This window comes from Eubalaena glacialis, chromosome 11 (genome assembly GCF_028564815.1).
Source record: "Eubalaena glacialis isolate mEubGla1 chromosome 11, mEubGla1.1.hap2.+ XY, whole genome shotgun sequence".
NCBI lineage: Eukaryota > Metazoa > Chordata > Mammalia > Artiodactyla > Balaenidae > Eubalaena > Eubalaena glacialis.
In genome coordinates, this window is record NC_083726.1 from 114,173,802 (window position 1) to 114,195,653 (window position 21,852).

The 21,852-nt window shown below is 57.9% G+C and overlaps 2 protein-coding genes across 7 annotated transcripts in view; one reads left to right on the plus strand and one right to left on the minus strand.

Moving 5' to 3' along the window:
• Window positions 1-6,441, plus strand: part of DDX11 (DEAD/H-box helicase 11) — a 31,409-nt gene extending 24,968 nt beyond the window's left edge. For 2 of the 3 annotated variants that reach the window (XM_061205934.1, XM_061205935.1), the window contains exons 19-27: window positions 2,403-2,475; window positions 2,810-2,913; window positions 3,552-3,701; window positions 3,963-4,031; window positions 4,149-4,249; window positions 4,598-4,682; window positions 4,958-5,036; window positions 5,217-5,371; window positions 5,474-6,441. In XM_061205934.1, coding sequence (XP_061061917.1) covers window positions 2,403-2,475; window positions 2,810-2,913; window positions 3,552-3,701; window positions 3,963-4,031; window positions 4,149-4,249; window positions 4,598-4,682; window positions 4,958-5,036; window positions 5,217-5,371; window positions 5,474-5,503 — 846 coding nt within the window. In that variant the 3' untranslated portion in view covers window positions 5,504-6,441. Of the gene's footprint in view, window positions 1-2,402; window positions 2,476-2,809; window positions 3,039-3,551; window positions 3,702-3,962; window positions 4,032-4,148; window positions 4,250-4,597; window positions 4,683-4,957; window positions 5,037-5,216; window positions 5,372-5,473 lie in introns of those variants that run through there. The other variant, XM_061205936.1, reaches the window with a different exon arrangement.
• Window positions 6,442-6,448: 7 nt separating this feature from the next.
• On the minus strand, window positions 6,449-21,852 carry WASHC1 (WASH complex subunit 1). Of its 4 annotated transcripts, none has more exons than XM_061205939.1 (11): window positions 21,831-21,852; window positions 18,451-18,604; window positions 10,156-10,267; window positions 9,798-9,944; window positions 9,510-9,646; window positions 9,133-9,268; window positions 8,768-8,969; window positions 8,518-8,673; window positions 7,716-7,871; window positions 6,927-6,995; window positions 6,449-6,792 (listed from the first exon to the last, which is right to left on the minus strand). In XM_061205939.1, exons 2-11 carry the CDS (start codon window positions 18,597-18,599, stop codon window positions 6,653-6,655), a joined length of 1,404 nt encoding a protein of 467 aa, XP_061061922.1. In that variant the 5' UTR covers window positions 18,600-18,604; window positions 21,831-21,852; the 3' UTR covers window positions 6,449-6,652. The 4 variants fall into 4 exon arrangements, with proteins under 4 accessions (XP_061061922.1, XP_061061924.1, XP_061061920.1 ...); XM_061205941.1 differs by having other exon boundaries at window positions 6,449-6,694; window positions 8,518-8,676; XM_061205937.1 differs by having other exon boundaries at window positions 8,518-8,676.

A 21,852-nucleotide genomic window follows, 5' to 3' on the forward strand; every position in this document is an offset into this window, starting at 1 on the left:
ATTCAGCAACAAAGCATCTTCAGTATTTTTCCTTCTCAGCAAATATGCGTTTATTCTGCCCAACTCTGGCTGCACTTTATTCCGTTACGTGAATCTATTACATATGGCCACTCTTCTTTTGTCAGGTATCAAGGCGATTTGCAGTTCTTCTGTTTTAAACGGTAGAGTGGAAGATACAATTGCATCTCTGCACAGCACTCACTTCCTTAGGATGTGTCTTAGAACCAAGACTTACTGGCTGAAAGGCAAAGGCTCTTCACCTCCTCAAGCCGTCAGCTCCCAACCTCAGCTTCCTGTTAGAGTCACCCCTGTAGCTGTATTATTTTTCCATTTTTCTTTCTTGTGTATAGAAGTAGATTTTTATTCACTGGTGTATTAGAATCATTTATAGTTGCTGTTTTTTGTTGGTGGTGTTTTTTAATTATTTTTGGCTGCGTTGGGTCTTCGTTGCTGCGCGCGGGCTTTTTCTAGTTGCGGTGAGCGGGGGCTACTCTTCATTGCAGTGCGCAGGCTTCTCATTGCGGTGGCTTCTCTTGTTGCGGAGCACGGCTCTTGGCACGTGGGCTCAGAAGTTGTGGCTCGTGGGCTCAGTAGTTGGGGCTCGCGGGCTCTAGAGCGCTGGCTCAGTAGTCGTGGTGCACGGGCTTAGTTGCTCCGCGGCATGTGGGATCTTCCTGGACCAGGGCTCGAACCCGTGTCCCCTGTATTGGCAGGTGGATTCTTAACCACTGCGCCACCAGGGAAGTCCGTAGTCGCTGTTTTTGATGCTCAGATTTTCTCAGACTTGGCCTGTGGGAACCCCTCATGCTACTCTGGTCCCTTTGACATGGCCCCCTGAGTCTTGGGATGCTTCCCTGCTTTCAGCACAAAAAATGTCCCAGGCTCACCTTAACACTTTCCTTGCCCCAGACCTGGAATCATTCATTTCTCCAGGGTGCCCTGGTTTCTTCAAATGGGGATTGGTACTTAGAAACCAACATCTGGGAGCTAGGGTGTTCATAGTGCTCCTGGGTCATCACCGTTTATAGGCCATTTCAGGGGACAGACCTAGGGAATAGTTTTCAGAAATAATGAGTCCACAGTGACATTTCTGTATCAAAATCAGTCAGTCATTTTACTTGACCTTACATAGTATCTGTTAAGCTGCAGTTTGATTTCTTATCACATTCACGTAATTACTTACTTGCTCTATCCCGAATATACTTAAAATAGTTTCAAAATTATACCAGTATTCTAACAAGAAACTACTGATTGAATTCATTTACGTGCATTTATTTTTTGCCTTTAAAGTACCCCACTAAGGATACGTGGTCATTAGTGATATAAAGTCACTTGAAGTCAAGCTTTTCTCTGTGTGGCTATGTTCTGAGTTTGATAGGCAGCTAGGCTTTCTTTCAGTTTTTGTTTTCAATTTTACAGTTTGCCTTTTTACTTTATGTTCTTAAAAATGTCCACATCTGTATGGTTCAAAAGTCGAAACTATATAGCAAGACGTATTCAGAGAGTCTCACCTCTTGTCCCTCTTCAAACTGTTCCCGATTCCCACAGGTAATCATTTTTATTAGCTACTGGTCTATTCCTCCAGTGTTTCATTATAATTTTTTTTTTTTTTTTTTGCGAAGATGAGCAAATATTTTTTTCCCTGTCCTTTCTTACATCAGAGGGAGCTCAGTCAGCTTTGACTTCCCAGCACGCCCTGGTGGTCGCACCTTACCGGTGCGCAGGGTGGTCTGCGCCCCTCCTGTTAGCTGCACGGCTGTCTGCTGGGGAGATGGCGTAGCCCCTTCAGCCAGTCTCTTGAAATGCAGAATATTACAGATAACCTCACGAGGACTGTCCTTGCGCATATATTTGGTTTGTGGAGCTGTACTTCAGGGGAGGTGCCTAGATAGGGGATTGTGGGTTAAAAAGTAAAAATATGTCTACTTTGTTAAATATTGTCAAATTCCTCTTCCACAGGAGTTGTACTATTCTGTGTCCCACAAGCAACATATAAGAATGCCTGTTTCTCTAGAGAGTAGTCAGACTTTGGGATTTTTGCCAGTTTGATAGGTGAAAACCTGGAGCTCTTTAAAAATACAAATGCATATGTCTTCCCACTAGAGATTCTTATTCAATAGTTTGGGCTGGGCCCTGACCGTATATATATTTTTTAAATTCCGAGTGGTGATTTTGTTGCATAGCCAGGGTTTAGAACCACTGTTTCAAATTGCTGCATTTCTCTTGCTGTTCCCACAAGTGGTTTAAATGAGGCTGCCAACACTGGGTATCATTATATTTTTTTTTCTTTTAACGAATCTGTTACCAGCCTTTCCTTTTGCCTCTTTTTTCTGTTCTTATGTACTTGTCGCCTCCTGGCCCAGACCTCTGGGAGATGACAGAGCTGGCTTTGTGGTCTGCAGGTGTCTGACTTCCGCGAGCAGCTGCTGGCGTGTGCCGGGGTGCAAGCTGAGCGCGTGGTGGAGTTCTCCTGTGGTGAGGACCCATGCCCAGGGGTTCGGGGCGGGGCCTCTTGTCACAGTTCAGCCGTGTGCTGTTATCAGGCCCGGGGGCTGAGGCCACGAGACGGCAGCTTCATCCCATTAGCTTCCTCGCGAGCTCCCCATCTCCGGGCTCTCCTGCTTTGTGTCCCCTCTGTCTGCACGGAGAGGCCTGGGCATCGCCAAGTCGATTCTGTGTGGAAACGGGGTGGAGGGCGGGTGCTGTGAATTGCTCTTCCTAGTCTGGAAGACAGGGTGGGGGGATGCTCTTTCTGGACTCTGCCTTGCGGGACAGTCGACTCCAGTTCAGCCTCACTGGGTCTCGCCAGGTCACGTGATCCCTGCAGACAACATCCTGCCCCTTGTCATCTGCAGCGGGCCCTCCAACCAGCAGCTGGAATTCACGTACCAGAAGAGAGAGCTGCCTCAGATGGTCCGTACCAGGCAGCCTGCCTTCCCACGACCTTTGCGGGGGCCGGAGGCAGACTTAGGGCTGGGGGCACCCTGCCCAGGGCCGAGCATTCAGGCGCTGGGCTCTCCCATCACAGCTGGCACAGGGTGGGCAGGATCTAGAAGTTCACCCGGAAGGTCTGAGCCATCTCCACCCTCACGCCTTCGGCTGCTGAGGACGTTTTCTTTAAATGAAGCTCGCGAGCAGGCTGCTCACTGCCTTTGGTTCTCTTGCCGTCTGGCTTTGTGCGCTCCGCCTGGGCAGAAATGTGGGTGTTGGGGTCACACCTCTAGTGGCATGCCTGGGGTTTTCAGTGCCTGATTTGTCACAGACGGGGCTTAATCCCCACCAGGATGTTGGGAGTTGGAGAAGAGCGGACTGAGCGGCATCCCACAGTGGGTTTTAGCTCTGGTGTGCCAGCATGGTGGTGTGTCACAGATGCTACCAGGCACCAGAAGCATCGTCGGGTGTGTGGTAGGGAGGGTGGCACATTCCGCCCCGGGGGAGCCACCTGGCCGTGCTCCCCCGCAGTCACCCGTGGGTCGCTGTACTTGGCTTTGAGCCTTTTTGGGGGGCTTCAGGAATGGCTCCGTGGCGGGTTCCTTGTCTTCCCTCCCTAGATGGATGAGACGGGTCGCATCCTCTGTAATCTGTGCAACGTGGTGCCGGGAGGGGTGGTCTGTTTCTTCCCCTCCTATGAGTACCAACGCCAGGTCCATGCCCACTGGGACAAGAGTGGCCTGCTGGCCCGCCTGGCTGTCAGGAAAAAGGTGAGTGACTGCTCAGCTGGACTTCCCACTTGAGAGGACGGTGGCACCCAGAGCTCCTCCTGGGATTTCTTGTGTGCGGGGGCTTCCGCTAGTTCCTTACCCCCACTTCCAATCCCTGATGACCATCCAGGGGATCTCCCCAAGGGCCCTGGCCCTGTGGGCTTCTCCAGTCCCCAGTCTGGAAAACATAAGGCCAAGAGCGACCCAAGACCCAGGCGTTCTGAAACCCTTTTCTGGGAGACATTCTGTGTCCGCCTTCAGATATTCCAGGAGCCCAGGAGAGTGAGCCAGGTGGAGCAGGTGCTGCTCGAGTATTCCAGGTGCGTTAAGGTAAGAGGCGTACTTCTGAGGCCTCGGGTCCAAGGGCACGTGGCGCTGGCAGCTGCAGATACCGCGGTTGGCATCCACGCTCTGGCTCTGCAGCTCTGGGCCGGGTGTTTCCTGCAGCACTGTGGCCAGGCAGGGGGCATGGTGACAGGGGCCCTGATGCTCTCCGTGGTCGGAGGGAAGATGAGTGAAGGCATCAACTTCTCTGACAACCTTGGCCGGTAAGGGGTGGGCTTCTCGTCTCCCGCGGCTCCGACACCCACCCATCGGGTGCCTTCTGACTCCACACCCGGGCGGACCGCTCAGGTCTGTCACCCGCGAGGCGCACGGGTGCAACAACTCTGGATTTGGCCCTTTGGGGCCAGGTGGAAAATCAGGCAGCCCCTAACTTGATCAGGACTCAGTTCCTTGGTCTAGACTGGATATCTCTGCTGAGAAAACCCTCTCCAGGTGGTAGGGACGAGGGGAGGGAGAGGCGGAAGGAAGTGGAGGTGTGGGTGAGGACGGGCCCCTTGTCGTGGGCCTGGGCACCGCCCAGCTGCCGTGGCTCACGTGTGCCTCCGCCCTAGGTGTGTGGTCATGGTGGGCATGCCCTTCCCCAGCATCAGGTCTGCAGAGCTGCAGGAGAAGATGGCTTACCTGGACCAGACCCTCGTGAGTACCGCCAGTGCCTCGGCGGAAGAGGGGAGGGGGCGCCCCACGGCTGTGACTTCCCCTTGCCCCGGGATGTGTGTGTCCCGTTTGCTCCAGAGCGATGGGACGCCCCTCGACACCCCCTGAGCTTCTCCATGCCATCACCTATCATATCGGCTGCTGTGCCCACGAGGCCCACAGGTCCCGCTCCAGAGCCCGGCTGTGTCACTGTCGCTGAGAACACTAGGAGGAGGCAAGAATCCACTCTGACGGGTCATCTCCTTTGCCTTTCCCAGCCCCGAGCCCCGGGCCAGGTGCCCCCTGGGAAGGCGTTGGTGGAGAACCTGTGTATGAAGGCTGTCAACCAATCCATAGGTGAGCCTGGGGCTGATCCTGCTGGCGAGATGGATGGCTGGAGAGTGAGGCCACAGGAAGGAGGGATTTCACCTGCCATCTCTCCAGCCCGAGGGCTGAGCAAGGGGAGGGGACACAGTAGAAACGCACTGTGGGGGGAGGCAGGTTTCACTCAGAGCCCCAACCTCTGTCCCCATCCAGGCAGGGCCATCAGGCACCAGAAGGATTTTGCCAGCATCGTGCTCCTGGACCAGCGGTACGCCCGCCCTCCTATCCTGGCAAAGCTGCCGGCCTGGATCCGGGACCGCGTGCAGGTCAAAGCCACCTTTGGCCCTGCCTTTGCTGCTCTGCGGAAGGTCAGTCCTGCCTTTCTCTCTCGTCCCCAGAACCTTCCACCCCCCAGCCCCACCCTGCCCCGCCCCGAGCCGGTGTCTCCCTGTCTTTCCCTCTCTCTGCAGTTTCATCGAGAGAAGTCTGGCTCTTCCTGACAGATGGCTGCACCACTGCCTGGTCACCAGGCCCTCCTTTCACCCCGCCCACTAGAACTGTTGTCTTGGGCCTGGTCTGCAGCGACCCTGCCTAAGAAGGTGAAACCCAGGTGGCGAGCGCGGTAGCCCCCTTTTGGAATCAGTGGGCTGCCGGGACGTAGGAATAGGTGGAGAAGCCAACAGGAGAAAATGAGGCTGATTCTGAAGGAACAGTGCCCCGCCATTCCTGGGCCCGTCCCAGGGCAGTTGCCCTCCCTGGAATTGAGCCTGTCTTCCACTCGGCATGGCCCGGAGTCCAGCTCCCTGACCTGATTCCCGGCCGGCCTTTGTGAGCGGCTGTGGGGGCCCGCAGCATCTCCGCCCTTGCTTGCTTCTCAGTATCCACATTCTTAGAGGTGAGGTGGGGCAGGCCCGCCCTCCCTCTCCTTTCTCACTAAAAGTAGCTGTTCTAGGCCTTTCACCCTCTCTCGGGAACTAAGCGCCCCCCGGGGCTTCTGCTCACCCTAACCACCTTCTCGCTCTGAGTTGCTAAGAACTGCTCCCCGCTCCCGCCCGCTGGCCGCACTTCTTCCCGCAGGCCGGTCCCTAAGCGGCTCCTGGCCCTGCAGCGGGATCAGCTTCCCGGCTCGGCTCCAGGTCCTCCCAGGCAGGGGCCCCTCCCTCCCTCTCCAGCACCCCCGGAGGAGCCCACGCCAAGATTCCTCTTCCCCCGACATCAGCAATTACGCCGAGGGCCATCAGGCTCTCAGCGAGGCTATTTTTAGCGACCCCCTGTCTGTCACCGAGACATATTTTCCTGTGTGGAAATGTCCCTCCCTCTGCCGGCCCCTGCTGACCGCACCTCTCCCTGACCCCGCCGCCTGAGACCCGGCCTGGAGGGACATCATCTGCGTTTTGTGCAGCTGTGGTCTCTTAATTAAGAGGGCGCTGTTGGTTTATGCTCGGTTCTTGCGTCATACTTCTTTATTGACTCACGTACTGTTTCGCCGCAAAGCGTCTCTAGGGAAAAGGCACGCGTGCTGGCGAAGGGGGTGGGTGAGGCACAGGCAGAGAGCGGCCCCCGAAGCAGCTCCAGGCGACAGAGCTGGCCAGTCCTCCACGACCCCGTCCCTCCCGGGAGCCTGTCCGTGATGAAGGCGGAGCGAGCCCCTAGGATTCCCAGTCATCCTCGTCCTCCTCTCCCGGGGCTGGCTGCAGGGGAGGCAGAGGCGGGATGGAGTCCGACATTCGGGCAAAGGCCCCTCCCGGCCCCTCGCTGGCCCCCGGCCCGGGTCCTTTCCCGGAGATACCTGGGAGGGCAAAGGTGGAAGGTGAGGGGCTGGTTTGGGGCACCAGTCCACCCGGGCTCTGGAGACTTGAAACAGTGAGAAAAAAGGATGTGGACGACCTCAGCCAGGGAGGCAGCCGGCGTCCTGCTTCCTACCTTTGCGCCTCATGGCCAGCTTGTTGAAGAGATCCGACATCAGGTCTCCACCTTGGCTGGTGGCTCTCACTGCAATAGGAAAGCCATGGGGAGAAGATGAAGGGACCAAGGGTGGACCAGATTGAGCCTGCCTAACACCCTTAGGGCTCCATCAGTGTCCTCTGTGCTGTCAACGCACCCGGCCCCTCCGCGGCCACGTGTCACCACAGCTCTTGGAGCTTTGGTCAGTGCTCATAAGAACACAGGTAACCTCTGAGTAACAAGAGTCACAGCTACCCTGTGAGACAAGGACAGACGAGCAGCCTCGCTGGAGAGATGAGGACTCTGGCCCAGAGAAATGAGGCAATTTGCTTGGGGTCACAGTGCAAAGCTCAGGCAGAGCTCAGAAGCAGAGCTGGGACTCAAAACTCAGGACTGGACTCCCAGGGCATTGCTGCTTTGGGCCCAGGGGCGGTGTTAGGTCAGCGATGGGGAGTCCCAGCTGACGTACTCCAGAGTCTCAGCGGCCTAGAGAAGCAGGACTGAGCCAGGTCTCCGTCCCTAAAAATACCCCAGGTCCCTGACCGTTGCCTGGACAACCGGCAGAGTCTAAGAAGGCCCTTACAGTTTGAGTGGCCGCGGCTGTGCCCCCGACAGGCGTAGAGAGGAAGGTCCCACCAGGCGGGCCCCAAGGGCAGGAAGGAGCCCGTGGCCCGGGCAGTGGCCCGGGCAGGACGGCCGCCGGGGCAGCCTGCGCGCCCCTGGGGACAGCGGGGCCGAGCGCCCCCCCGGCCGCGGCTCCCGCCCCACCTTGCTCCTGCTGCTGCTTCTGCTGCTTCTTCTCCAGCTTGCGCGCCTCGACGCTGCGGAGCTTGGCCTTGCCGACGCCCCCGGCCTGGCGGATGGACTCCAGCAGCGTGGCCCGGCCGCTGGAGGGCTCAACCACTTCCTTGGGCGCTCCCTGGACTGGGGTGGGGAGGGTGCGAGGGGGAGAGGCTGCTCAGGCAGGGCCTGGCCGTGCGGCCCAGAGGCGGCCCTGGGCGGTGTGTGAGGAATCGCTCTTCCTCGGCGAGGCGGCGCCTCGGGAGACTAGGGGCCTGGACGCCGCCTGCATCCGCCCGGGCTCGGCCGGTCCCTCTCCAGCCCCACCTGCTTTAGGTGCCACGCTGCACAGGTGGACCCTGGGAATCACCAGTGTGCTAAGTGTCTGAACTTAACACAGGAGCCGACAGGGGATTTCTGTGCCACTTCTGGGTGCTGGAGGTGGACCGGGAGGTACAGGAGTAAAACCGAAATCCTGTAACTTAAGGGCCACGTGGATACTTTGTTGCTGTAGTTTTCCATGTCTGTTAGTTGCCCCCTTTTCCCCGTTGGTTTAAGGGGGAATGGGGGGCCCACGGCTCCCCCTGTCCAGGCTCCACAGACACGGTTTGAAACTGCTATGTTATGAACCCAGTAGAACAAGATTTTGAAATTAGAACTACTCTGAAAATCTAGCATTTATGACCACTTAACTAAGCTACAGAAAATCCTTCAGGGATCCAGAAATGAAGGGCACCCTCAGAGAAAGCAGACCCCCGTCCACGCCCCGCGTGCCCTATGCCGCTGCTACCTGAAGGAGACGCGCCACCGCTGTCATCCTCCCTGGCTGGCTGTCCCAGCGGGGCCACGGTCTGGGCTGGGGGCGGAGGTGGGAGGGCGCTGACCAGCAGGGCCGGAGCTGGCGGCGGCGGCGGCGGCGGCGGCGGGGGTACTGCCAGCACCCCATCTTCTAGGTGGGAAAAGCGTGAGAAAGTGCCTGCGGAAGAAAGTGGCCAAGCAGGGGTGCTCCCGCCCAAGTCCGTTCCCAGCTCTCGGCTCACCGGGCTTGAAAGGCTCAGCCACCTCCGTGTGGAAGGCAGGCAGCTCTGGAATGGTGCCAGGGGCCGACGGGGCAATGCCGGGGCCTAGATCTGCACTGTACATGAGGTCGTCGGCCACGCCCGGCAGGTCGGGCAGGTAGGACGGCACATCGATCTCAGGCACTTGGCCCAGGTCGGGCACATAGAAGTAGTTCTCTGGGACCTGTGGGATCAGGGGATGTGGCGGGCCTCGGGCAGCCAGCGGCCTCGCGCGTGCCCGCGGCAGCCGGCCGGGGTGAGGGCTCGGGAGACCCCGGGCCGAGACGACACGGCGGGGCCACGCCTCCTCCCCCCTTCCCCTCCCTCCTCCCCCTCCCCCTCTCCACCTGGCGCTCCAGCTGCTCTCTCTTGCTGATGGACAACGGCGCATCGAACAGCTTCTCCTCCGTCTCCGCCCCCAGCATCACATGGGTCTTTGTTACGGCACCAGCCAGGGGGTCCAGGAAGACATACTTTTTGTACCTACAGAGGAGGGGTGGAGGTCAGGCAATCCGGCATCTGTTCTAGGCCCGTGGTCTGGACCACCTTTCCTACTTCATCGGGGCCACAATTAGTTTGTACCACGGCCTCCCAGGCCTTACCAGACAAAACCAACTGGTCAGGAGCCTCCTGGCTCCCGGGTTGCAGACTTCTGCTGCAGCCAAGTCTGGTGCCCCTGGCCCCCCCACCAAGCCAGGCCAACCCCCCCCGGCCCCGCCCTTACAGGTTCTCCGTGGTGTTGAAGAGCAGCAAGGAGCTGACCGAGCTGATGTTGCTGGGGAGACCCCCCAGCCCCTCCTCGGCCTCATCTTCAGGCTCCGGCTTGGTGCTCACACACACGGGGAAGTACTTCAGCTTCTCCTGGGGTGGGGCGACGGGAAATGACCGAGGGATGGTGGTTTCAGTGCCAGGCCAGAGCGACCTCCCCCACCGCAGTCAGACTCCTCCTGGGGGACAGAACCCTGGGATGGGCCTCAGTTCCTCCCCAGTGCCCAGGTCACCCCCGTCAGACCTGTAGGGCTAGCTCGTCCAGGGGACGGTGCTTGCTCTGGACCCTGTGGCGGGCACGCCTCTGCAGGCCAGGGTCCTGGGCCCCCGTGAAGATGGAGCTGTACTCCTGCAGGCGCTCCGGAGCAGGGTACTTGGCACTGGAGAACACCTGTGTACACGGGGAGTCTGAGCACTTCCTCAGGGGGCCTGAGAAGCTCCAGACAGCCTAGGTGTGGGCGGGGGGAGGCATCCTGGGCAGGAGGAAAGCTTGCCGTGTGGCTGGAGCAGGGAGCTGGCAGCCTCAGAGGCATGGGGAGAGGGGAGGGAATGGGATTTCTGGGACTGCCGACCAACCAGAGGGACAGGGCCACACACGCTACCTTGATGGCTTTCTTGCTGCCCTTGATCTTCTCAATCTTGGCCTGGGCCAAGGAGACCCTCTCCCCAATGGCCTGCAGCTGGCTCCGGCTGAGCTCTACTCGCTGGGAGATCCTGCCACCGGAAAAAAAAGTCACAGGGGCTGAAGGCTGCTCCCCAAGCCCCTGCAGCCTCCTGCAACCCTTCTGCTTTTAACGGCAAACCTGCGAAGCCAGGGGCTCGGGTAAGGGCTCTTGACTAAATTTTTGTTTGTGTTTGCGTGTGTCTGTTTTGGCGGTGCCCCAAAACAAGGCATGCGGGATCTTAGTTCCCCGACCAGGGATCGAACCCGCATCCCCTGCAGTGGGAGCGCGGAGTCCTAACCACTGGCCCGCCATGGAGGTCCTCGGTGAGGGCTCTTAAAACACAGCAATACCTGCTGTCAGGCCCGATCTTAGAACTGCCCAGGTGACCTCTACCAGGACCATCCAACCTGAAGCGTCTAGGAACGGACTGTATTAAGTTCCTTGGAGCTCTGGGTAGGGATGGGCAATCACCTTGGCCCCAAGTTGGCACCTGTACGTGCCACCTGAAGGGACGTGGTTCCTGCCTGCCAGGGTTCTCAGCCTCAGGCCCAGGTGAGCAGAGGCAGAATCGTTATGACTTACATGGAGGAAACCAGAGCTCAGCAAGGCTGAGTGACAGGCAAGGCTGGGCCTGAATTCAAGTCCTGGAGCTGTCCACAAGGAACTGCCCGGCACAGCTTTTGGTAAATCCAAGTCCCCACCGGGGTTCTCATGGTTGTGGTCGGGCTGCCTAGGGGCTGCCACTGCCCCCTCCCCGGATTACGGCGCCCTGCTACATTCCCTGAACACGCCACACATCGCCTTGTCATGTGGCCTCTGCCGTCTCCTCGGATACCCACATGGCTGGTCCCTCACTTCACTGAGCCCCTTGCCGAAGCCTCCCCGACCACGGAATCTAAAGCTGCACCTGTCACTTTCCAACCCCCAGCTGGTTCTTCCGTTACACAGAGCCACCTGTCACCATGCGTCTCCTGTGCACTCCTAGGCTAAGGGCTTTGTTCCCCGCTGTGTTCCCAGAGCCTGGAACAGCGCCTGGCACCTGCAGGGCTCCCTCTGCAGTTACTGAATGGCTAACACCATGTGCCCCAAAGGTAAACGCACACGAGCCTCACTCGCGTTATTCAGCAACACGAGGTACTTCTCACCACACGGGGACTCCGGCTCCCCTGCCAGGGCGTCCTGCGCCTGAGCGCTCCCCTACCTCCAGGGACACCTGCCCGTGGCCACCGTGTTCCACGTCCACAGCGGGGGTCACATCTCCACATTCACCAGGCAGGAGTGAGCACACAGCGAGGCACGAGAGACGAGGCAGAGTTGCAAGCTCAGCTCCCGGGGAACGGCCAGAGGACACAGTGAGTGGATGGCCGAGGAGCGCCGCGGTCCCTGGGATCAGAGACCACGTGGCCAGGGAACTCTAGGATTTCTTTAACGGTTGAAGTGAATAGTCAAGACTCTGGCCCAACCTTCTTAAACCACCCCCACCAACTTTAGAAGGTTTTAGCCCCCAGAGAACACACCTGATCGGCCAGCTTCACAACCCAGGGGTCTCCACCCCTGATGAAGTCTCCTTGGTTACTCCTGGCCCCTCGTGTGCAAGGGCTCGGGGATGCAGGGGCTGGCCTACGAGCAGGGACCCAAACCAGCTTAGTTTTCCTTGACAGGCTGGTCTGAGTGGGGCAGCAAGGCAGACAGAGAACAAGAGGCACGGTTTCCTTCCGGGAGAGATGCAGAACCAGCAATCTGTCCGAGCCCCAGCTTCCCGGCAGGGAGACCGGTCTCCCTGCTTGCACACAGGCCAGCTCCTGTGGCTCCAGGCTCAGCCCTACGCTGCCCGAGGCTGAAGCAACCTCACAGTTATGTAACCGCTCCACTCAAAGGTGGCATGGAGGGTGGGAGCGACGTCGGAACTGGAGCCAGACACAGCCGGCTCTCTCTGGGTCTTCCATCTGATTTCTCCAAGTTACAAACATCAAGCTTAACAATGAATCCTGGCAAATTTCCGGAATGGGTTATTAAACAGAGGGTCGTAAGCAATTTGAAATGGAAGAGGCAGATCCCCGGGGCCAGCACTGTTCTAAATTCATAGCATTTTTTTGACAAGGTTATTAGACTGGCGTATCAGGGGAAAACCTTACACACAGTGCAGCTTGAGTCAGCAAGGATTCTGACGGCTTCTCACAAAATCCCGTGGACAAGATGGAGCTATGGGGGCCGGAGGAGAGCACATTTAGGAAAAATCAGAGCCAGAGAACAGCAGCGCCCCAAAGGCACGGCTGAAGAATGGACTGATCTCAGCCTTGCACGAAGGACTCTGGCAGGGCGCCGCACACTCATGCGATGCTTGATTAGTAAGCTGGGGGTATCAAATGGGGAGGCCCCAAAATGGTCTGCACGACGGAATCAAGACTCACGGGATCTTGAAAGGCCAGAAGGCCAGAAAAGATGAAACTGATAAGGAATGAATGTGAAGCTCTGCATTCAGGTTTAAAAAGTCAAGGGTACAAACACAGAGGATGGAGGTTTAGCAGGAGTTCAGGTGAAGGAGGACCTGGAGGTTTCAGTTACCTATGAGCTAAAAGCACGTTAAGCAGCTTGGAAAGGAAGTGAGGTCTCAGAGCACACAGCTCCTGAGATCTTTCCCACCTTCTTTCAATAAATAGGGAACGTCCACTCTCCTGGAGGCACTACAGAGAAAACAGAGCTCATCTATGCCAGGCGCCCACCTCATCCACAGCCGTGTCCCCACCTCGTCCACAGCCGTGTCCCCTTCAAACTGGTTCCACATGTTAAGAGGACTCTGAAGTCCCTTCTAGACCACAGGGTGTGTCTGATTCACAGCTGCATCTCTAGCACCTGGGACAATGCCTGACATGTAACATACTGGCTGAATACAAAATGACAAGCTAACGAACAACTAGAGGAGGGTGATGGTGAGAAGCTCACATCACACAAGATAACTGAAGGATGTTCTGGCTAAAGATGAGATGACTTCGAGAATATGAAAATCCCCTTCAGATATCAGAAAGATCACAAGTGCTGTCAGGTGGAAAAGCGATTAGACTTACTCTGTCACCCCAGAGAATGAGCTGCATTACAGCCGGTGGGAGGAGTTACATGGAAACAGTCCTCAGTTCTGCATAAGGAGAACTTTCTCGTAAACAGCTGCATGGCTTTGCAAAGCAATCAGATTCCAGCTGGATGCCCACCTGTCAGGGATGCTCCAGGAGAGATTCCTGTGTGGGACGGGGGAATGGAAGATGGGATTTCCAGGGTTCTTTTCTTATCCAAGAGCCTAGGATGGCTAAGTTACGCCTTGCTTGTTGACAAAGCCCCCAGGCAGCCCAACCTCAGGCCAAGGGTGAGAAGGAGGTTTCAATTTGTGTGTCATCTCTACCGACTGGCAGTGACAACGGCCTGGAAGGCAGTGTTAGGAAGGCCTGCTGGGCCGCGTGGGGGCTGGGACCAAGAGCCAGGACTGATTAGCAACACCCACCATGAGCGGGGCTGGTGGCAAGAGGGCGACTTGTTTGCCGCTCCTTATCTAGAGCCCCTGGCTTGGTGGCTGGCTTCAGGCAGGTCAGTTTCCAGGCTCATCACTGGAGCCACGTCCCTACAGCATGTCACCAGGACACCAACAGGGAAGGAACTGGCTCAGTCAGTCTGCTGAGAGCCTGGGACAGAGATGCGTCAGATAACACACATCTGCTACCAAGGAGATAAACAACTACAACGTCCCAAAGACCTGGGGACAGCAGCAGCGTGGCCTTCAGCCAGTCACTTAACTGATCTGTGTCTCACCTTCTTCAGCTGAAAAACAGGAATTGTAACTTCTGCAGCGTGGAATTGCTGTGAAGATCAAAGTGAGAGACTGGATGTCTCATGAGCTGTGCAAGCCGACGCGTCCCAAGAACTTGGTCAACATTTACCTTTACCGCCCACAGACCAGGAAGGGTGAGGGGCTGCAGGCAGTGCTGAGCAGACACGGAGAAGGCAAGGGAGCACCACGGAGGGTGCAGTGCAGAGGGCTCCACTGGCTGGGGCCTGGGGTGTGAGGTGGTCAAGGTCAATGACGCACCTAGGGGGCCAGGACAGTGCCTGGGCTCCCTGTCCCCACCACCTCCAAAGCTGACCCCCATGACCATATGGGAAGGTTTCCTAGGAAGCCGCAGGCCCATGGCCCCTGCAGGGCTGCCACACCCTCCAATCATCACACCAGTCAGCTACTGTGACAGGGCCACTCCCCTGGCCTAACTGCTGCTTCTCTTCCCCTCGCCAGCCCTACCCCCCGCACCCCCCAGCCGGTCCCCTGAACAGCTCTTGCTTTCCCCTTTATCTTCTCCACTCACTGGGGTAATTAAGAATGATCTGCTAATTATGCAGGTAGCTGATTGAGGCCTCCTAACCTTGGAAGGCACCAGGTGCCGCTCAGCAGGGAGAAGAGGGGGGAGCGGGAGACGAGGAAGGGCCCAAGGAGAGGAAGGAGGAAGTGAGGAGGAGGAGGAGGAGGAAGAGTGGGGAGGTGAAAAGGGAGGAAGGGGGGAAGAGGGGAGAAAGGAAGAGGACAGGAAGAAGAGAGGACGGGAAGAAGCCTTGCAGAGGCCGAGTGGCCAGGCTGGGGCCGCGGAGAGGGCAAGTGACAGCAGCCACCGCCCACGCCCGTCACAGTCTGCCCCGCTCCTGCTGCCCCTCTGCCCGTCATGGTAGCCGTGTGGAGCAGGGGACGTCTCTGGGCAGGTACCCTGGGGCTGGCTTCTCCCAGGTGATGATGGGCAGGTGAGGGCAGGTCTGCTAGGCAGGGGGACAAGCCAGGGAGGGGCTGCAAGGGCCCTGCCATCCTGTCTCTGCAGGCTCCACCCACCGGGCCGAGCAGGAGGAAGGAACTGGCTGGGGACGCTGACCTTCCACGCGCTCACCTGCCTGGGGGCACAGGCTCCGGTGGGGCTGAGGGGCTGGGCCTGCGACTGAGCTGGGGGAGAGGCGACTGAGCTGGGGGAGAGGCGGGGAGCAGAGACATCAAGCATTTCTTCGTCACCCGCCGCCTCTTTGAGAGAGAAGCACGTTCAAGGGGAGAGGCTCTGAGCTGGGGTCCCATCCCGCAGCAAAAGCCCGTGAGAACAGAGGCGCCCCTGCTGCAGAATGGGGGACGGGGCTTGGCACTCCCCACTCCCTGTCGTCCCCGACTCCTCCCTCCCCTTCAGCCTGTTCCCAATCTGTCATCTCATCCTGTCGTTATTCCATTTGCAGTGTCTCCTATCCGCCCCCCCTGCCTGCAGCCCCCCTGGACCGCAGCCTCTCCCTGCCCACAGCGCGGCTCCCCTCCTCGTCCCCTGGGATGGCTGCCTGATGAACCTTCCCCAGACGCTTCTGTCCCATCGCTTCCGGCTCAAGAACCTATCCGGGCTCCCAAAACCCTGGGCTCAAGCTCAAAGCCCCATCCAGCCGGGCGAAGCCCCCTGGCCCTGACTCACATGTCCCAGCTCTCCCCTCAGCCACATCCTCTTGCCCGCTCCTTCCACCAGGGACCGTCCCCAGCGCTGTAGGGACGTAAAGCAGCGAGAGAGGAGGGCTCCCGAGGGCACAGACACACGGAGGGCGGACTTTCAACCCCGTCCTGCAGTGAAGGAGTGGACCTTCGGGACAGGCGGCACTCAGGTACTCAGGGCCCCGCGGCCCGGGGCGCACCACCCTCCAGTCAGGCCTCAAGCCTTTGGCACTCATTTCCGGGCCTCAGCGGAGGGCCCCCAGGCGGCGTTCCCCACCCCGAGTGGCCCCGTTCGCACCCCTCCATCCGGAGGCCTTCCCTGACCTCGGGGAGCAGGCGCTGGTTTTCCTCTCTAGCATCTGCTCCCTCCTCGTTCTGTAGCAGCCTGCTTCCTATGGGGACGCCATCGCTCCCACAGGCTCAGTCCCCGCACTTTGGGTGGGGCTAAACCCAGGGCCTGGGGGTAAGGCATGTGACCAAGGTCTGAGCCAGCTGCTGTGTCACCCTCCCCGCCACCCCGGCCCCAGCCACTGGCTCTGGGACGGCCATGAGAACCAGGCCAGGCCAGTGGGAGGGCAGGACTTCCGAGGGAACGCCGCTGCAGAGGAAGACATTCTTTCCTGCTGGACCTGAGCCTGAGTATGAACTCTGGGCCTACTGGTTACCTTGCAAGAGCGAGGCCTGTCTGGGAACGGGGCCAACCCAGAAGCAGCGAGCAGGGATGGGATGAAAGCAGAACCAGGCCCTGATGACAGCATTTAGCCCTGCAGCTCCAAAGGCTGCTCTACGGACTGGCTACTTCTGCTTATTGGTCTGGGGAGTCTGACTGATAAATGTGCTGCCAGTTGTCTCTCCTCTAGGCCCCTAGGAGCTCACACAGTTCATGCTACGCGGCTCAGAATCAGCTCAGATCGCTGTTTTCCCATCCTAGACGACGTCCCTGAGGACAGGAACCCCATGCCACACACCATTAGTATCCCTCTGACCTGAATGCTGGGCACGTGGTGGGGGATCAGTGGGGGGACCTGGAACCCAGCGGTGAGGGGAGCCTGGACGCAGGTACCAGGCTCCTGGGAGCATCCTACCGTCCCTGGGCCATGCCGAGCCTATGTTCAACCAACTTGCCACTCCCTCCCCATGAGATGGCCTTCCTGCCCTCTGCTCACCCCATCCAGGGGCAGAGGAACGTGAAAATGTCCACTGGTGCCAAACACCAGGAAGGGAAAGGAAAGTATGCTAAAAATCCAATGCTCCCCTTACAGAAAGGCAAGCATGCAGGCACAATCCTGGTGAGGAAACACAAATATTTCTGATGGATTATTTCTGGCATCCGTTTCAATCACGAGGTGTGAGGTGGCCATAATCTGGGACCAATGGCTCTTAAAGGCCTGTGTCCTCTGGCTTACGTGTTCCTTGGGCATATTTAGCACAAAAATTAGCACAGAAGGGGCACCTAACACTTTCTATAACTACTGATAGCAGGTTAATGGAGGGCCAGAATAGGCAGCAAATGAGCAGAGATGATGTCACCAGATAATAGGAAGGCACATCTACTGAATGCTTACTATATGCCAGGCACTTCAATTCCTTTGCACATTTCAATTCATTTCATCTTAACAATCCTCTGAGGAAGGTACCATTATTATTGACACTTTATAGATGGGAACACTGAGACTTAGCGAGGTTAAGTAACTTGTCCGAGGTTACAGAGCAAGCAAATGGGGAAGCCAGATTGGAGCCCAGGAAGTCTGCTCCAGAGTCAACTCCCTTAACTACTTCGGGGCACCGCCCTCGGGTACATTTACATCTGGGATAGGCGTGAGGCAGGCAGGTGCATTAGTGGGCAACTCAGCGGCAAAAGTCAGGTGGATCTAATGTTTGGTCTGTGTCCAGCTGCAGACAGTGACTCCATTGTCTGCCCCCATTGGGGAAGGCTTCTGGGAAGAGGTGGAATTCCAGTTGGTGGGGGAGGAGACTGCATGCTGCAGCGGTTGGGGTTCCTGGTCTGGGGTACAATCAGGGCACGGTGTGGGAGACCTGACTCGGGGAGGGACCTGAGTCAGGCAGTCAAATACTCCAGCCTTCAGGGGGCACGGTGTGGGCACCCAGGAAGGAGAAGCTCTACGCCCCTCTCAGCTTGCTCGTGGCCCGAGAAAGACAGGACCCGTATACAGGACAGAGGGTTGAATGAGTGAATACACTCAGGTCAGTGGTGGCACACAGATAATGTGACGCAAATATTAGTTGTTACAAAAATACTAAAAATAGGTTTTACCACAATTGTAATTAACTAACATGCAATTAATCAATTAGAGTCTGTCTCTGCTCCTGGAGTATATCCTCTGGCTGGGCAGAGATGCTGCCTTAGTCGTTGCGGTAACTAAAGAGAGTAGCACAGAGCCCTGCACACAAGAAGTGCTGGATGAATATTCGCTGACTGCGGGAATAAGCGAAGGAACAGGGCCCCCCAGTGGGGGGAACAGCATGAGCTGGGAGAGCTGCACCACCACTGGGTGGAGGCACAGGGAACCCAGGGGCCAAGAGGGACAGGAGGTAGTGAGCTCTTATGATAAAATTCGAAGCTGGGCACCCAGCTTGGCCCCTTGGGCACAAGAAAGCCAGCTGGGTCGCCCTCAGGACCAAGAATCACCAAAAGGGGTGCTCTGAGAGGGTGCATTCTGGGATTGGAGAGATGATTGCCCAGCGCGGGGAGCAGCCCCCGATCAGGTGAGGGTCGTAGCAGCACCCACCTGCTGAAGATGTCTCCGGAGACCTTCTGTAGGTGCTGCAGCGCATCCGCCACCTGCTGGATGGCCTCCTCTCGCCGCAGGTCTGGCTGTATGAGGGGCACCGCGTAGGTCTGATCGGCCAACGGACGCTGGGTCCCCGTGGGGGTCATGGTGCCTGGGGGTGGGAACTGAGCATCAGGACTGCCCGCACACCCACCTGCCACGGGGCAAGGTGACGGGCGCACAGCGCCCCGCCCAGCGGACTGCACGGGGTTGGGAGGGAGGCGGGGGGACACAGCACTGGGTGGGAGGCTGGGAGCTCACAGGAGCTGGTGTTCTTGTTGGGTGAACAAGGGAGGGAAGTTGCTAAGGACCAGAGACTGATGTGAAGCATTCAGAGGAGGTGCAACACGGACTGGCTGCCGGAAGGCGCTTGGAACCCAGCTAGGCACCCCTTCCCTACCTCATCTCACTTCAACCTCCAAAGCCTGGATGAACAAGAAAGAAACCCTGGCTGCAGAGTGAAAAAGAGGGAGGGGTTTGGGGGGAAAGTTGCCTGTGTCAACTGCCAAACGGTACCTGGGTCTGGGAAAGCACAGACAATGTGGACTCGAGCGTCCTTCTCACTCTGGCCCCTGAGGACCTGCTCCTGAGACAGGACAGGCAGTGGCCGGAGACTCCAGGGTTAAGGATGTCCGGGCTCTGCTCTCCCAGGCCAGAGCTAAGGGGGGCCAGGAGGAAGGAGGGGCACATGGGGGCAGGGGACAGGAGGAAAAACACTCCTTCGAACTGCAAGAGGGGGGCAGAGTCAGTCTATTTATACTGGGTTTAATTAACTCCGCTCCCTGGTGCCACCAAAGCAGCAATCACACTGCAGACGGCACTGATTTGATTGGCAAGAGAGGTATCGGGCAGAATATTAAGGCACCAAGCCCCTATAAATAGGCCTAATCGCAGCCCTTCGGTAGAAGACAGTGAGGAAGACATTAAGCAGGCCTGGCACTGTGCCCCAGACCTGCTCTCCTAGGCACTACGCTGGGGCCCCTGGTTGCAACAGAGGTGTGGGTGGGGCCGGGTAAGTGTGGCATGGAGGGTTTAGGAGGCTTCATTTGAGTTTCAAGTGCTGTGTGACCTGGGGTAAGTTGTTTGCCTTCTCTGAATCTCTGATTCTTTCCAATTCTCATCCTACAGACTGAGAATGGCACTGCCCTCTGAGAAGTGGTTATTCTCCATGCTTCACGCCAATCTCCTCGGCAAACTGGAGCTTATCCTCTGCTCCCTCTGCTGGCCTCCCCTGCCCTTCCTTCTACCCAACTTGTTCTTGCCTACCCTTCCTAGGCCAGCACTTCTCCTGATCCGAGATGACCATTCTGCTCTCCAAGTTTTTCTCCAGCAGTGAGCTCCTCAGCTTCCTAGACCTGAACCTGCCGAGAATCCTCATCAGGGCCCAGGAGTAACTCCTCACCTCCCCACTTCTCTTCCCGCCTATCAAATGACCAAAGTGGAGCCAGCTGATCCCAAGCCACCTGAGGAACCTAACCCTCTGCATGCCTTTCAAAAATCCCCACCCCCGTCCCTCTTTGCATTTACACTGATGCAAATCTGCCTGGAGTCCTAACTTAGCTCTGTACCTCAGTTTTCCCACCTGTAAGACAGAGAGGGAGTAAAAGGCAGAAAGAAGGTACTTTCTGGGCTCATCTTGTGATGCGTTCATCATGGTCAGTCACCACACCCTGTGTGTGTCCATGCACGACGGGGTAGAACAGGCACAAAGCTCCTAAGCGAGGAAGGAGCAGGTCTGTTCAAGAATTAAGAAACAGTACAGCTTAGTTTAGCACTTTACTCATTCTGTCTGCTGACAAATGCTCATCGACTATCAGGTGCCGGCCATGATCACAACAAAGATGAACAGGACGCTATACTAGCTGTGAAGACAGCCTGGAAAACAATTAAACAGCAGGTGATAAGTGCTCTAATCCAGCCATGAATCCAGTGCTAGGGGACACTGAGGAAGGAGTGCGTGATAAACCCCTTCTGGGGTCAGGGGAGTCAGGAACAGCTCTTAGCAGAAACTGTACCTCCCTGCCAGACCCAGGGAGACCGGGCAGGGAGAGCACCCCAGGCAGAAGGGACAGTTGAACAAAGGCGTGTAGGGGAAGGGCAAGTGGTTTGGGCAATGAGGATGAAACCATCCTTGGGTAAGTAGCAAAAAAAGAGGCCAGATTGTGAAAAACACTGAATACAAGGAGTGTGGACTTGAGCCTGCAGGCCAGGAATGAAAGCCCCAGACCTGTCGTCCAATATAGGAGCCACTAGCTACATGGGCTATTGAGCACTTGACAAGTAGTCTAGGTGCAAAATATACACCAAATTTCAAACTTCCTAGTAAAAAAAGAATGTAAAATATCTCATTAAAATTTTAAATATTGATTACATGTTAAAATGACCATATTTTAAATACAGTGGGCTAAATAAAACACATCACTAATTTCGCCGTTTCCTTTTACTTTTTAAGTCACATATGTGGCTCGCATAATATTTCTATGGGACGGCGCTACCTTAGAGAATCTGGTAAAAACTGTGGATTCCCCCAGAAAAGTGAACATAGAGCAAACCCGCTCTCACAATGCTGTTGATATATTTCGAAGTGCTCGGGATCCCTCCCGCGACCCACGCCCGACACCGAGCTCGGCTGCAGGCAACTGGGACCCAAGCAGGGTTAAAGCGGTGTGGGGTCATCCAGGGGCCGGGAGGGGTGGCCGCAAAGGGAGGGTCTGAGCATCCACTGCAGCTCGTTCCGAGAGCTGGGCCCTCCCCGCGAACCGACAGGGGCGCGGGGCGCCGACCCGCCTACTGAGGCCCAGGCCGGCCCCGCGGGGCGGCCAGCCAGCCGGCGGCCGAGGCGGAAGTCACCGGGCCCGGGCCTCCCCCGTCGGCTCCCGGCCCGGCGGCGTCCCCCGGAGCCGCTCCCGCCTCCTTCCGTCCCCTCCGCGACCGGCCCCACTCCCGCCCCGGGCGTCCCGGCCAGGCCCGCGCCCTCACCTGCGCGACGCCCGCCGCTTCCGCTCCGCCCGCCGGGCCCCGCCGCCGCCCGCTCCGCCTCCCCGGCGCTCCCGGCCCCGAGCTCTGGCCCCGCCTCCAGCCGCCAGTTCCGCTCGCTCGGCGCCGCGGCTCAGGGGCCTTAGCCGCCCGCGCCTCGATCCCTCAGGCCGGAGCTCGCCGCCAGCCCCTCAGCGCCTCCTCGCCCCGCCGCCGAGCACGACCCCAGCGCCCTCTGCCCCTTCTCCCCGCGCAGCCCCGCCCCTCCCCGCGCAGCCCCGCCCCTCCGCGCGCAGCCCCGCCCCTCCCTCCGCGCCCCCTCCACCCACAGGCTCGGCGGCGTACTTGATTGACTGCCCCACCTCTTTCAGCCCGGATTTTCTG

Bases quoted from the DNA above. Each gene is read 5' to 3' on its own strand.
- WASHC1 (XM_061205937.1), bottom strand. From the start codon at position 18,599: ATGACCCCCACGGGGACCCAGCGTCCGTTGGCCGATCAGACCTACGCG. The intron at 8,677-8,767 runs GTGAGCCGAGAG...TTTCCCACCTAG, and splicing joins GGCTGAGCCTTTCAAGCCCG to AAGATGGGGTGCTGGCAGTA. The intron at 6,793-6,926 runs GTAGGAAGCAGG...TTGCCCTCCCAG, and splicing joins GCTGGCCATGAGGCGCAAAG to GTATCTCCGGGAAAGGACCC.